This window comes from Cherax quadricarinatus, chromosome 25 (genome assembly GCF_038502225.1).
Source record: "Cherax quadricarinatus isolate ZL_2023a chromosome 25, ASM3850222v1, whole genome shotgun sequence".
Classification (NCBI taxonomy): Eukaryota; Metazoa; Arthropoda; class Malacostraca; order Decapoda; family Parastacidae; genus Cherax; species Cherax quadricarinatus.
Window position 1 is genome coordinate 36,928,958 of NC_091316.1, and position 15,047 is coordinate 36,944,004.

The 15,047-nt window shown below is 42.7% G+C and overlaps 1 protein-coding gene across 1 annotated transcript in view; it reads right to left on the bottom strand.

Annotated features, from left to right (window-relative positions):
* The window catches only part of LOC128689900 (nephrin-like), a 919,379-nt gene that overhangs the window by 211,363 nt on the left and 692,969 nt on the right, over nucleotides 1-15,047 (bottom strand). Inside the window, exon 6 of the mRNA XM_070088696.1 lies at nucleotides 9,817-10,113. Coding sequence (XP_069944797.1) covers nucleotides 9,817-10,113 — 297 coding nt within the window. The remainder of the gene's footprint in view (nucleotides 1-9,816; nucleotides 10,114-15,047) is intronic.

Consider the following 15,047-nt stretch of genomic DNA (forward strand, 5'->3'; position numbering starts at 1 on the left):
CACTTCGGGTAAAGTCTATCATAATTCGTAAATGCTTAATATTTACTGTTAAACTTAACCCACAGGACCACCTAATCCTACAAGAGCCAAGCACCCAGCCAAGCTAGGTGTGTTACTCTTGGTCCGAGGACTTACGGAGGTGTGCGAGCTTTCAAGCTAATTTCATTCTCATCCCTGTTTGGTATACTAGCCTATGAGCAGCATATATATATTACTGCACCCTGGAATGAGTGGTATTGATCAATAACAACACTGCGCTAGCCAAAGATTCAAACCCGTTGTACTGGCCCGCCACTGTGAACGAGAACAACATGACCCACAGGATCACCCAATCCTCGGACCAAGAGTAACGCACCTAGCATGGCTTGGTTCTTGTAGGATTGGGTGGTCCTGTGGGTTAAGGGGTCACGTAGTTCTCGCTCACAATGGCGGGCCAGTACAACATGGGTTCGAATCCATGGCTAGCGCAGTGTTGTTATTGATGTATATATATATATATATGTGTGTGTGTGTGTGTGTGTGTGTGTGTGTGTGTGTGTGTGTGTGTGTGTGTGTGTGTGTGTGTGTGTGTGTGTGTGTGTGTATGTGTGTGTGTGTGTGTGTGTGTGTATTCACCTAATTGTGCTAGCCTAATTGTGGTTGCAGGGGTCGAGAGACAGTTTCTGGCTCCACCTCTTCACTGATCGCTACTAGGTCCTCTCTCTCTCTGCTCCCTGAGCTTTATCATACCTCGTCTTAAACCTATGTATGGTTCCTGCCTCCACTAAGATCACTTGCTAGACTATTCTACACTCCTGACTACTCCATGACTGAAGAAATACTTCCTAACATCCCTTTGACTCGTCTGAGTTTTCAACTTCCAACTGTGACCCCTTGTTTCTGTGTCCCCTCTCTGGAACATCCTGTCTCTGTCCACCTTATCTATTCCACGCAGCATTTTGTATGTCGTTATCATGTCTCCCCTAACTCTCCTGTCCTCCAGTGTCGTCAGGTCGATTTCCCTTAACCTTTCTTCGTAGGACATTTCCTTTAGCTCCAGAACTAACCTTGTTGTAAACCTTTGCACTTTCTCTAATTTCTTGACTTGCTTGACCAGGTGTGGGTTCCAAACTGGTGCTGTGGGTGTGTGCGTGTACTCACCTTGTTGAGGTTGCAGGGGTCGAGTCCTAGTTCCTGTGTGTGTGTGTGTGTGTGTGTGTGTGTGTGTGTGTGTGTGTGTGTGTGTGTGTGTGTGTGTGTGTGTGTGTGTGTGTGTGTGTGTGTGTGTGTGTGTGTGTGTGTGAGTGTGTGTGTGTGTGTGTATTTTAGGAAAGGTTTCAGGGAGGCAAGAAAAGGAGTTTTTGCAAGCGAATGGTTTCGACATGAAACAGGCGGATGAGAGCGTGCTAGACAGGAATGAGAGGCTGTGATGTGGGAGTGTCAGCAAAATGCCAGTATTGAAGCGATAAGGGAAACCCTGTTAGCTGGACTTAAATCTTGAATGTATATAAGTACAGTGTCTGAGCTCTAAAAGAGTGGTGGGATATTGCAGTTCGGAAGCGTATCTGAAGTGTAGTATCAGCGCTACATCTAGCAAGGCAGTGATGGAGTGATTAATGATGATGGTATCATATTCTGTCGTAGTGAAATGAAGTCACCTCAATAAATCTCTTGAACTATGCATTTGTGTCTTTATCTACATATAATGGTATCACCATACCTTTACAGTCATTTCAGTATATTATTATAAACAGGTTTTAAACTTGATGTGTGGAAGCGTGCTAATATGACTGCTATCCACAAACCGGGAGACAAATCATCTTCGTCAGATTACCGCCCAATTTGTGGGACATCAAATTAAAAAGACCTTATCAATCATGTCCCTGGTAGACAAAAAGTCTTCAAAATAAAATGCCGTGACCAGCATTTTTACATAAATTCAGTTATAATTAGAAAGCATCTTGATGAGCGGTAATTGAAAAATTAATCTCCAAAAAAAAAAAATCACAAAGAAGCCTATCGATTTCATTGACTGTGTTTAGAAAAGCCTTCGATGCAATAGACCACAATGGTGATTACAATGTAATCGACTGGGTTCGCTTTTTAAAAGAGTCCCACATAGAAGACTTTAAAAAAAAATGGCCTCACATGGAACAAGGGAAACAAATTTTTTCATGGTTAGAGGCAGGGCGGAAAAATTGGCTGGAAAGGGTTTTCATTCGGGTGAAATCAGAATAGGGACATGTCAGAGGAGGAGTTTCTAATATCTGTTTTAGGCTTTTCGTTTATAACCTATGAAAATGTCCTTAATGTGGGGTTTAAAAGTCACATGAGAAAATTCGATGATAACTCAAAAATAGATTCAGGGGAGAATACAGGACACAAACTTCAAGAAGATTTGGACATGCTAATTCTTTGTCCAAAAAATGGCAGATGTAGTTCACTGTGGTAAAGTGTGAAATCCTAATCTTCGGCAACGAGAATAAATCAAGAGCTTGTTAGCTATGTAATATACAACGTTGTCGTTCATATAATGAAAAAAGAACTTGGGGATATACTGAGCAAAAATATGAATCTAAGACAGAGAAGCATAAGGGTCCATGGCGTGTCAAAAAGTCTGCATGAACTTCATGAATCTCAAAACGGTTTTACAAAGGGACGTTCCTGTCTTACGAATTTACTAATTTTTTTCACTAAGGTGTTTGAGGAGGTAGATCATGGTAATGAATATGATATTGTGTATATGGACTTCAGTAAGGCTTTCGATAGAGTTCCACACCAGAGGCTATTGAGGAAACTTAAGGCACACGGAATAAAAGGAGAATTTTTTTCCTGGGTAGAGGCATGGCTGACGAATAGACAGCAGAGAGTTTGCATAAATGGGGAGAATTCAGAATGGGGGCACGTCACAAGCGGTGCTCCTCAGGGGTCAGTGTAGGGCCCGTTGTTGTTCACAATTTACATAAACGACATAGATGAGGGAATAAATAACGACATAAGCAAATTTGCTGATGATGACACCAAAATAGGCCGTCAAATTCATTCTAATGAGGACACTAGAACACTCCAGGATGATTTGAATAGACTGATGCAATGGTCGGAGAAGTGGCAGATGCAGTTTAATATTGACAAACGCAAAGTTCTAAATGTTGGACATGTAAATAACCATGCAACATATAAACTAAATAATGTAGATCTTAATAATACTGATTGCGAAAAGGATTTAGGAGTTCTGGTTAGCCGTAATCTAAAACCAAGACAACAGTGCATTAGTGTTCGCAATAAATCTAACAAAATTCTTGGCTTCATTTCTAGAAGTATAAATAATTGAAGTCCTCAGGTTGTTCTTCAACTCTATATATCCTTGGTAAGGCCTCATTTAGACTATGCTGCTCAGTTCTGGTCACCGTATTACAGAATGGATATAAATGCTCTGGAAAAAGTACAGAGGAGTATAAGAACATAAGAACATAAGAAAGGAGGAACACTGCAGCAGGCCTGTTGGCCCATACTAGGCAGGTCCTTTACAATTCATCCCACTAACAAACATTTGACCAACCCAATTTTCAATGCTACCCAAGAAATAAGCTCTGATGTGCAAGTCCCACTCAAATCCAACCCATCCCACTCATGTACTTATCCAACCTAAATTTGAAACTACCCAAAGTCCTAGCCTCAATAACCCAACTAGGTAGACTGTTCCACTCATCAACTACCCTATTTCCAAACCAATACTTTCCTATGTCCTTTCTAAATCTAAACTTATCTAATTTAAATCCATTACTGCGGGTTCTCTCTTGGAGAGATATCCTCAAGACCTTGTTAATATCCCCTTTATTAATACCTATCTTCCACTTATACACTTCGATCAGGTCTCCCCTCATTCTTCGTCTAACAAGTGAATGTAACTTAAGAGTCTTCAATCTTTCTTCATAAGGAAGATTTCTAATGCTATGTATTAATTTAGTCATCCTACGCTGAATGTTTTCTAACGAATTTATGTCCATTCTGTAATATGGAGACCAGAATTGAGCTGCACAATCTAGGTGAGGCCTTACTAATGATGTATAAAGCTGCAGTATGACCTCTGGACTTCTGTTGCTTACACTTCTTGATATAAATCCCAGTAATCTATTTGCCTTATTACGTACGCTTAGGCATTGCTGTCTTGGTTTAAGGTTGCTGCTTACCATAACCCCCAAGTCCTTTTCGCAATCTGTATGGCTAAGTTCTACATTATTTAACTTATAAGTGCTAGGGTTATGGACACTTCCGAGCTTCAGAACCTTGCATTTATCTACATTGAACTGCATCTGCCACTTTTCTGACCAAGAGTAGAGTTTGTCTAAATCCTCCTGAAGTTCCCTAACATCTACGTTTGAATCAATTATCCTACCTATCTTCGTGTCATCGGCGAACTTGCTCATATCACTAGTAATTCCTTCATCAAGATCATTGATATATATTATAAACAACAACGGGCCCAAGACTGATCCCTGTGGAACGCCACTTGTTACCGATCCCCACTCGGATTTAACCCCATTTATGGACACTCTCTGCTTCCTGTCTGTGAGCCATGATTCGATCCACGAGAGCACTCTTCCCCCAATGCCATGAGCTGCCACTTTCTTCAACTGTCTTTGGTGCGGAACTCTATCAAATGCCTTACTAAAATCTAAGTAAATAATATCAAATTCTTTATCGTGGTCAACAGCCTCAAAAGCTTTACTGAAAAAAGTTAATAAATTAGTTAGACAAGACCGGCCTCTTGTGAATCCATGCTGAGTATCATTAATCAAGCTATGCTTATCGAGATGGCTTCTTATAATTTGAGCTATAATTGACTCTAGTAATTTGCCTACAATTGAGGTCAGGCTTATTGGGCGGTAATTTGACGGTAACGACTTGTCCCCTGTTTTAAAAATAGGAATTACATTAGCCATCTTCCACATATCAGACACTACACCTGTTTGAAGAGATAAATTAAAAATATTAGTTAATGGTTCACAGACTTCCATTTTGCATTCCTTTAGAACCCTTGAAAAAACCTCATCAGGACCCGGTGACTTATTTTGCTTCAGTCGGTCTATCTGCTTCACAACCATTTCACTAGTGACTATGATGTTACATAATTTATCTTCTTCTGGCCCACTATAAAAATTAATTACCGGAACACTACTAGTGTCTTCCTGTGTAAAAACCGAGAGAAAATAATTATTTAAAATCGAGCACATTTCATTCTCTTTGTCAGTAAGATGCCCATAGTTATTTTTAAGGGGACCTATCTTATCTCTGACTTTTGTTCTATATACCTGGAAAAAACTTTTTGGGTTAGTTTTAGAATCCCTAGCAACTTTAATTTCATAGTCCCTTTTAGCTTTTCTTATCCCCTTTTTAATGTCCCTCTTAGTGTCAATATACTGATTCATAAGATGACCCTCGCCTCTTTTGATACGCCTATAAATTCCTTTCTTATGCCCTAGTAGATATTTCAGCCTATTATTCATCCATTTTGGGTCATTTCTATTTGATCTAATTTCTTTATAAGGGATAAATGTTCTTTGAGCAGCATGTATTGTGTTCAGAAAACTGTCATATTGATAGCTCTCTTCGTTACCCCAGTCAACAGATGATAAGTGTTCTCTAAGCCCATCGTAATCTGCTAAGCGAAAATCTGGGACTGTTACTGAGTTATCCCTACTATCATACTTCCATTCAATTCTAAATGTAATTGATTTGTGGTCGCTAGCACCCAGTTCTTCTGAAACTTCTAAATTATTAACAAGGGATTCATTGTTTGCCAGAACTAAGTCAAGCAGGTTATTACCCCTTGTAGGTTCTGTCACAAACTGCTTCAAAAAACAATCCTGAACTACTTCTAAGAAGTCGTATGATTCTAAATTCCCAGTCAAGAAATTCCAATCAATATGACTAAAGTTAAAGTCTCCTAGAATTACTACATTATCGTGCCTTGTGGCCCTAACAATTTCCTCCCATAGTAGTCTTCCCTGGTCCCTATCTCAATTTGGGGGACGGTATATCACACCTAAAGTTAATTTTTCATGCCCCTCTGAAAATTCTATCCAAACAGACTCTGTATGTGTTACTTCAGACTTAATACCCGTTTTAATGCAACAGTTCAAGCGATCTCGGACATACAATGCCACCCCACCCCCCTTCCCGATACTTCTATCTACTTGGAACAATTTGAAACCCTGAATGTGACATTCTGCAGGCATGTCCCGACTTTTTGAATTAAACCACGTCTCAGTAATGGCAAATACATCTATGTTACCTGCACTAGCAACTAGTCTCAACTCGTCCATCTTATTCCTAGCACTGCGACTATTTGTGTAATATATACTTAAGGACCCTCCTTTCTCTTTATCATTCCTGCTCCTTTCTGTTATTCCACTAAATCTATTACTGTCCTTGTCAATTAGTGCCACTGGCTTTCTGATATCCACCTCATTTTGCCTATTACTAGTTCTCCTAGTACTCATATTACTACGCTGAGACTTCACAGTTTTCCCGCAGAAACCCATACCACTAACTATTCCTAGTTTAAAGACCTAACAGCTCCCTCCACTGCGTTGGCCAGTGCTCCCACCCCACACCTAGACAAGTGAACCCCATCCCTGGCATACATGTCATTTCTGCCATAGAAGAGGTCCCAGTTGTCAATGAATGTTACTGCATTTTCCTTACAGTATTTGTCCAGCCAGCAATTGACACCAATTGCTCTGGACAACCATTCATTTCCAACTCCTCTCCTTGGCAAAATGCCACATATGACAGGTTTCCCACCCTTCTTCCTAATTATCTCTATTGCTGACCTATACCTGCTAATCAGGTCCTCACTCCTACGTCTGCCAACATCGTTGCCTCCAGCACTGAGACAGATAATAGGATTGCTCCCATTACCTCTCATGATGTCATCCAGACGGCTAACAATATCCTTCATCCCAGCCCCAGGAAAACACACTCTCTGCCTCCTACTCCTATCCTTCAAACAGAATGCCCTATCCATGTACCTAATCTGACTATCCCCAACAACAACAATGTTTTTACCTTCCTTGGCGTCGTCCGTAGTGATGCTCCGAGTAGTCGACTCAAATTCGCCAGGTAGCGTTACACCACTTGTAGAATTCGTCATGACGTTCTCGATGGTCTTCGTTGGGGTTTCTAGGGATGTCTCACTCACGTCTGCCAATGCTTCCTTGGTGCTCGTTGTGGCATTCCCAGTAGAACACTCACATTCGTCAGGTAGCACCGAGAATGAGTTGGAAGTTTCCACGGCAGTCTTCTGGTTTCTCGTTGTTTCTGCCTCTCCAACCGTTTTCTTAATCTTCAGCTTGGTTCCATGTTGCCCGACCACTGACCAAGCTTCCCTCTTAACCTGGGGACTCACAACAGGAGGATTACTACGAATCCTCTTGTTCTCCTCCGTTAATCGCCGTATCTCCAGTTTAGCAACTCTGAGTTCTTCTCTCAGCTGCTGGTAAAGCTGCTCAAGAGAGGGCATCCTGGTTCAGATTCACAGAGAGCACACAAACAGGTCTTCACAGAGCTAAGTACACGTCACCACTGAGCTAAGTACACGTCACCACTCGAGTACACGTCACCACTCGTAAGATGATCCCATGTATCAGAAATCTTCCCTATGAGGATAGACTGAGGGCCCTGAATCTGCACTCTCTCGAAAGGCTTAGAATTAGGGGGGATAGATTGGGGTGTATAAATGGAAAACAGGAATAAATAAAGGGGATGTAAATAGCGTGCTGAAAATTTCCAGCCAAGACAGGACTCGCAGCAATGGTTTCAAGTTGGAAAAATTCAGATTCAGAAAGGATATAGGAAAGCACTGGTTTGGTAATAGAGTCGTGGATGAGTGGAACTAACTCCCGAGTACAGTTATTGAGGCTAAAACGTTGTGTAGTTTTAAAAATAGGTTAGATAAATACATGAGTGGGTGTTGGTGGGTGTGAGTTGAACCTGCCTAGCTTGTGCTGCTGGGCCTGGTGCAGTGCTCCATCCTTGAGTTGAGATGATCAGACTGGGTGGGTCATTGGGCTAATCCGGGGAGGGATCATTGGTCTAATCCGGGGAGGGGGGGGACATGGACCTGCTCCGCATGGGTCAGTAGGCCTGTTTTAGTGTTCCTTCTTTCTTAACTTATATCAAGAATTATAAGTAACAGGATTTCAAGTATTAAATTAAAGCACATAATTTCACTGGTCAGACATCACATAGATTATGTGGCACAAATCTTACTGAAGATCATATACAGGTGGATGATAAATTTCAGGAATCTTTCACCAGAAGACAAGTTGAGAGCTCTGGACCTGTTGATAAATTAGACACATGTGCAACTCTTGGGTATCTTCATTGAGGAAACGTTTCTCCACACAGTGGTTTCATCAGTCCATACAAAGGAGAATCGTGAAGAACAGGAGGAGAATGAGGTAATCAGTCTCTCAACCTTGAGTCGATGTGGTCAGTCCATCAGTCTTGAACAGAATGCAGCATATGAGCGGAGAAGTGGCTTATATACCGTAGGCGGGAGAGGTGCAGCAGTCGTAGGTGGTGTTACATTTGTCCAATGTGGAAGTAGGTCGTTCCCAAGGGTTAGGCAAATGTGACACCACCTACGACTGCTGCACCTCTCCTGCCTACGGTATATAAGCTCCTTCTCCGCTCATATGCTGTATTCTATTCAAGATTGATGGACTGACCACATCGACTCAAGGTTGAGGGACTGATTACCTCATTCTTCTCCTGTTCTTCACGATTCTCCTTTGTATGGACTGATGAAGTCACTGTGGCGAAACGTTTCCTCAATAAAGATACCCAAGAGTTGCACATGTGTCTTATTTATCAACGTGTCGGTTCTCTGAACCATTCATCTACAGCTCTGGACCGGCATTCTCTAACACGTGTAATGAGGATAAATAAGACTGGACTAAATTTAGATGAACTTAGATTTAGACAGTATAGTCGAAAGAAATGATCTGTGAATATAGTGGTGGATAAGTGAAATATTTTGCCAGAAAAGGTTACTGAAACTATATTTTCGAGAAAATAAAAATAAGTTTAGTCTACTGGGTTATGCTAGGCATGGGCCAGTAGACCTTCTGTAGTGCTTCTTCGCTCTAAAGTTCTTATACTACTTGGTGGTTGTGGGACATTAGGTCCGTATAATACAGGTCAGTAGTTATACAGCAGACTTCGTTTGAAATGTTATTATGAGTAACTAAATACATGAGTAGCAATGCATATAGAGCAAACATACTCTTAAGAATTACTGAGTTAGAAAGACACGTAAGCAAACACTATAACATATTTATTAGAAAACGTTTCGGTCCTGGGACCTTGAACACTTCTAACATACAGAAGTGATCAAGGTCCCAGGACCGAAACGTTTTCTAATAAATATGTTATAGTGTTTGCTTACGTGTCTTTCTAAACCAACTTGTCGGTATTTATTACCAAGGTTTATACCAAGAATTACTGAGTATAAATTACATTGTATATGCAGTAGACTTTATGCTAAACTTCATTCTGCTGCTAATTATATGATTTAAATTGTCCAGCAGGACAATTGCAGTGCTCCATTATTATAATTTGTTTTGCCTAACCCGAAAATAGCTCCCTCAGGCTAACAGGTCTAGTCCAGTGTTTTCTTTATTTCTTGGTTCTAATGAATACATGGGATTATTAAGACCTCTCAGCAAACAATGAAAGGCTTTCAGCACTGTTCATCTACACTCACTAAAGAATGGCCATAACATTTGCCTGTCTAGCTGAAGGGCAAAATATTCACTAAAAAAAACTCACAGTGAACAATTAGCTTAGTGCCGTCTTCGAGTGAGGATTGAAGCAGACCAGGAGTCTCCGCCCTGCAAGAAAGGTAGCGACCCTGGTCCTCTGAAGAAGCTACCACCACTACCTTGCTCTCCGTCACATTGCCGTTGTCTCGTTGTCTCTCTCCACTTGTTCTCAGCGGCCGACCATCCAGCCACCAGCTTACATTGGGCGAGGGCCTCGCTCCCACCACGATGCATACGATCGTCACTCCCACGTTCGCGGAAATTGGACCATCAACGCCCATGAGGTCGATAGACATGGGTGGCACTGTGAAAGAAGTTAAGTGGATGACTGAGAAAAAATGGAAGGTTTTTCAAACAATATTGAACATATCGTCAGTGTGCTGCTTGTTTAAACCACTGACACGCTGGCCGTCTCCCACCAAGGCAGGATGACTCAAAAAAGCAACATTTTCGCCATCTTTCACATTATTACTGTTTTGCCAGAGGTGGGCAGACACGACAGTTTAGATGTCCATACAAATAGCAAACATCCCAAACCTCTCCTTCAGAGTGCAGTCATTGTATTTCCCACCTCTAGAAATCAAGTCCGGCTAACTAGCTTCCCTGAATCCCTCACAAAATATATTCCTACTCACAGTCCAACAACTCATTAAGTCCAGAAAAAATAATTTGTTTCTACTCAATCCTATCTAACATGTTCACACATTCCTGCTGCATGTCCAAGCCTCTTGAACACAAAACCTCCTTTACCCTTCCCTCCATCCTTTCCTAGGACGACCCCTAAACCGCCTTCCGTCCATTACAGATTTATGAATAAGTATGTCTTTCCGAATAGATAAAACTTTCGATTTTGACTTAAACAGCAGGGCTCCTCTTACCAAATAAGGCAAGCGAAAATTTGTGTAAGCAATGATTCTGAGCGACCTCCCTGAAGATATAGACGAATGGGTAACACCAGAACCCTTTTATGTCCAATAAAGATAACACCACCCCAGTTTATGGAGATTTCCCTTTTAACTTATCAACTGTTACATCTAACCATGTAACATCTGCAAACCAACTGTGGCAGGACACCACCGTTGAAGCAGCTGAGGGGGCCAGCCTCTCCTTCCGACAGTATTTAAGTCTCCGCACTGTCGCTTGATCTTCAGATAGTTCCTGACTATGGAACTGAACTTCTCCAGGCCGAGGGACTGACAACCTCAAATTCTACGACTTTAAGGGTGATGGACTGATTACATCGTCTTCACATCTCTACTGTTCCTGCCTACTTTCTGTATTCGACTGAAGAAGCCTACTGTGTAGGCGAAACGTTTCGGAATAAAGTTGTCTAACTGTTGCATATGTGTCTTACCTAACAACCTGTCGGTATTGTATACCATTTTGATGCTCATCTCCAGTTAGCAATTGACCTACATCAATCGCCATGCTATCATTTCCAGCCTACATCCTGCAATTACAGTATAAGGCAATTGCAAACAGTATATCCCTTGCCAACTCAGAGTCATGCAGTTACACAATTGTAATAGGTAAGACACATATGCAACAGTTAGGTATCTTTATTTCGAAACGTTTCGCCTACACAGTAGGCTTCTTCAGTCGAGTACAGAAAAGTTGATAGAAGCAGAAGATACTTGAAGACGATGTAATCAGTCCATCACCCTTAAAGTTTTGAGGTGGTCAGTCCCTCAGTCTGGAGAAGAGCATTGTTCCGTTGTCTGAAACATTGTTCCAGACAACGGAACAATGCTCTTCTCCAGACTGAGGGACTGACCACCTCAAAACTTTAAGGGTGATGGAGTGATTACATCGTCTTCAAGTATCTTCTGCTTCTATCAACTTTTCTGTACTCGACTGAAGAAGCCTACTGTGTAGGCGAAACGTTTCGAAATAAAGATACCTAACTGTTGCATATGTATCTTACCTAACAATCTGTCGGTATTTTATACCATTTTAATGTTCACAATTGTAATACCTGTGTGAAACTGATGGGTGAGTGTTATACCCCATTCAATGAAATTCATTTCATTAATGACACTACACACACACACACACACACACACACACACACACACACACACACACACACACACACACACACACACACATACACACACACCCTCTACCTTTCCCTTCTCTCTTCTCTCAAAAAAAAAAAAAAAAAAAAAAAAAAAAATGGTGGGGACTCGCAGGAACCAAGGATCAGATGAGAATGGTTCTGGTAGGGAGGAGTGGATGGAGGAGAAGTGGAAAAGGATGGAACAAGAGTGGGAGAGAAAATTAGGAGAGCTTTCTGAAAAAATGGAGAAAGAGCTCTCTGTGAAATTGGAAAAGAGGTTGGAGAAGGAGACAAAGAATTGGGAGGCACAAGTCGAAACTGCAGTAGCCAAGATAAGGGTCCTAGAAGTTGAGATAAATAGGCTGAAGCGGGTTACAGGGGCAGTGACCAGAGAAGACACAGCATATGAAGCTGCGAGGCCGAACAGGAAGGAAGGAATTATGAATTATGCTAAGGTCACATCAGTCTGCCAAGGAGGACCAAGGAGTGAAAGGGAAGATCAGCTGGTTGCAGATGGAGAGGGTGATAGGTCGAATGCTGAGGCACAACAAGGCTATCAAGAGCCACTGGAAAAATCAAGGGAGAAACTGACCACATACAGGCAGGATCCAGAGTCACAGAGGGTGAGGCAATGGGAGGAAGAAAGGGCAAAATCAGTGTTTATCCATGGGCTTCAGGAGAGAGAGGAAAGGACACACACTGAAAGGCAGCAGGAAGAAAGAAAGGAGATTGAGAAAATCATCACGGAAATAGGTGAAGAGATGGACGAGATTGTAAATTTTCAGAGAATAGGGGGGTACTCGAAGGGGAGAAACCGACCAATCAAGCTGATTCTCAGGACGGAAACAGTGCGGAACAGGATCCTCCAAGAGAAACCACGATTGAAATACTCGGAAGAGTACAAGAGGGTGTTCCTAGACAGAGACAGAACAAAATCAGAACGACAGCAGCTGAGGGAGAGGACAAAAAAGCGAAAGGAGCTAGGAAAAGAGACAAGGAGGGAACCAGCAGAGGTCAGTCAGAGCAGAACAGAACAGCAAGGGCAAGCACACACACAACTACTCTCAGAACCATACAACCTATCACACCATCCCAACACACACTACAATCCATACCCACAGCCTCCACCCAACACCGAGCTATAGAATCCCACAGTATGCCACCAGGTCTCCCACCCTCACAGGCCCCCCAAACCACAGTGTTGGAAAGGAAACTGAAGGTATGGTACACAAACGCTGATGGAATAACAAATAAGTGGGAGGAGTGGCATGAAAGAGTCAAAGAAGCATCACCGGACATCATAGCTCTCACAGAAACCAAGCTTACAGGTATGATAACAGATGCCATCTTTCCAACGGGATACCAAATCCTGAGGAAAGACAGAGGGAACAGGGGGGGTGGAGGAGTGGCGTTGCTGATCAAAAATCGCTGGAATTTTGATGAGCTGGAGAGAGGAGACAGCGGAGAAGAAAGTGATTACATAGTGGGAACACTTCACTCTGGAGGTCCCAAGGTGGTAATAGCAGTGATGTATAACCCACCACAGAACAGCAGGAGGCCAAGGCAAGAGTACGACGAGAGCAATAGAGCGATGGTTGACACACTGGCTAGAGTGGCCAGAAGAGCTCATGCATGCAGGGCAAAGCTCCTGATCATGGGTGACTTTAACCACAAGGAGATCGATTGGGAGAACTTGGACCCACATGGGGGCCAAGATACATGGAGGGCTAAGATGATGGAGGTGGTACTGGAAAACTTCATGTGCCAACACGTAAGGGACACTACAAGAGAGAGAGGAGAGGATGAACCAGCAAGGCTGGACTTAGTATTCACCTTGAGTAGTGCAATATCGAGGACATCACATATGAAAGACCCCTTGGGGCCAGTGACCATGTGGTTTTAAGCTTCGAATACACAGTAGACCTACAAGTTGAGGGAGAAGCAGGAAGGCCAGGACGAATGAAGCCAAACTACAAGAAAGGGGACTACACAGGAATGAGGAACTACCTGAACGGGGTTCAGTGGGACAGAGAACTGGCAGGGAAGCCAGTTAATGAGATGATGGAATATGTAGCAACAAAATGCAAGGAGGCTGAGGAGAGGTTTGTACCCAAGGGTAACAGGATTAATGAAAAAGCCAGGATGAGCCCATGGTTTACCCAAAGGTGCAGGGAGGCAAAAACCAAGTGTGCTAGGGAATGGAAGAAATATAGAAGGCAAAGGACCCAGGAGAATAAGGAGAACAGTCGTAGAGCCAGAAACGAATATGCACAGATAAGAAGGGAGGCCCAAAGACAATATGAAAATGACATAGCAGCGAAAGCCAAATCTGACCCGAAACTGTTGTACAGCCACATCAGGAGGAAAACAACAGTCAAGGACCAGGTAATCAGGCTAAGGAAGGAAGGAGGAGAGACAACAAGAAATGACCGTGAAGTATGTGAAGAACTCAACAAGAGATTCAAAGAAGTGTTCACAGAGGAGACAGAAGGGACTCCAGAAAGACGGAGAGGTGGGGCACACCACCAAGTGCTGGACACAGTGCACACAACCGAGGAAGAAGTGAAGAGGCTTCTGAGTGAGCTAGATACCTCAAAGGCAATGGGGCCAGATAACATCTCCCCATGGGTATTGAGAGAGGGAGCAGAGGCGCTATGTGTACCCCTAACAACAATATTCAATACATCTATCGAAACAGGGAGATTGCCTGAGGCATGGAAGACAGCAAATGTAGTCCCAATCTTTAAAAAAGGAGACAGACATGAAGCATTAAACTACAGACCAGTGTCACTGACATGTATAGTATGCAAAATCATGGAGAAGATTATCAGGAGAAGAGTGGTGGAACACCTAGAAAGGAATGATCTCATCAACAGCAGCCAACATGGTTTCAGGGACGGGAAATCCTGTGTCACAAACCTACTGGAGTTCTATGACATGGTGACAGCAGTAAGACAAGAGAGAGAGGGGTGGGTGGATTGCATTTTCTTGGACTGCAAGAAGGCGTTTGACACAGTTCCACACAAGAGATTGGTGCAAAAACTGGAGGACCAAGCAGGGATAACAGGGAAGGCACTTCAATGGATCAGGGAATACTTGTCAGGAAGACAGCAGCGAGTCATGGTACGTGGCGAGGTGTCAGAGTGGGCACCTGTGACCAGCGGGGTCCCGCAGGGGTC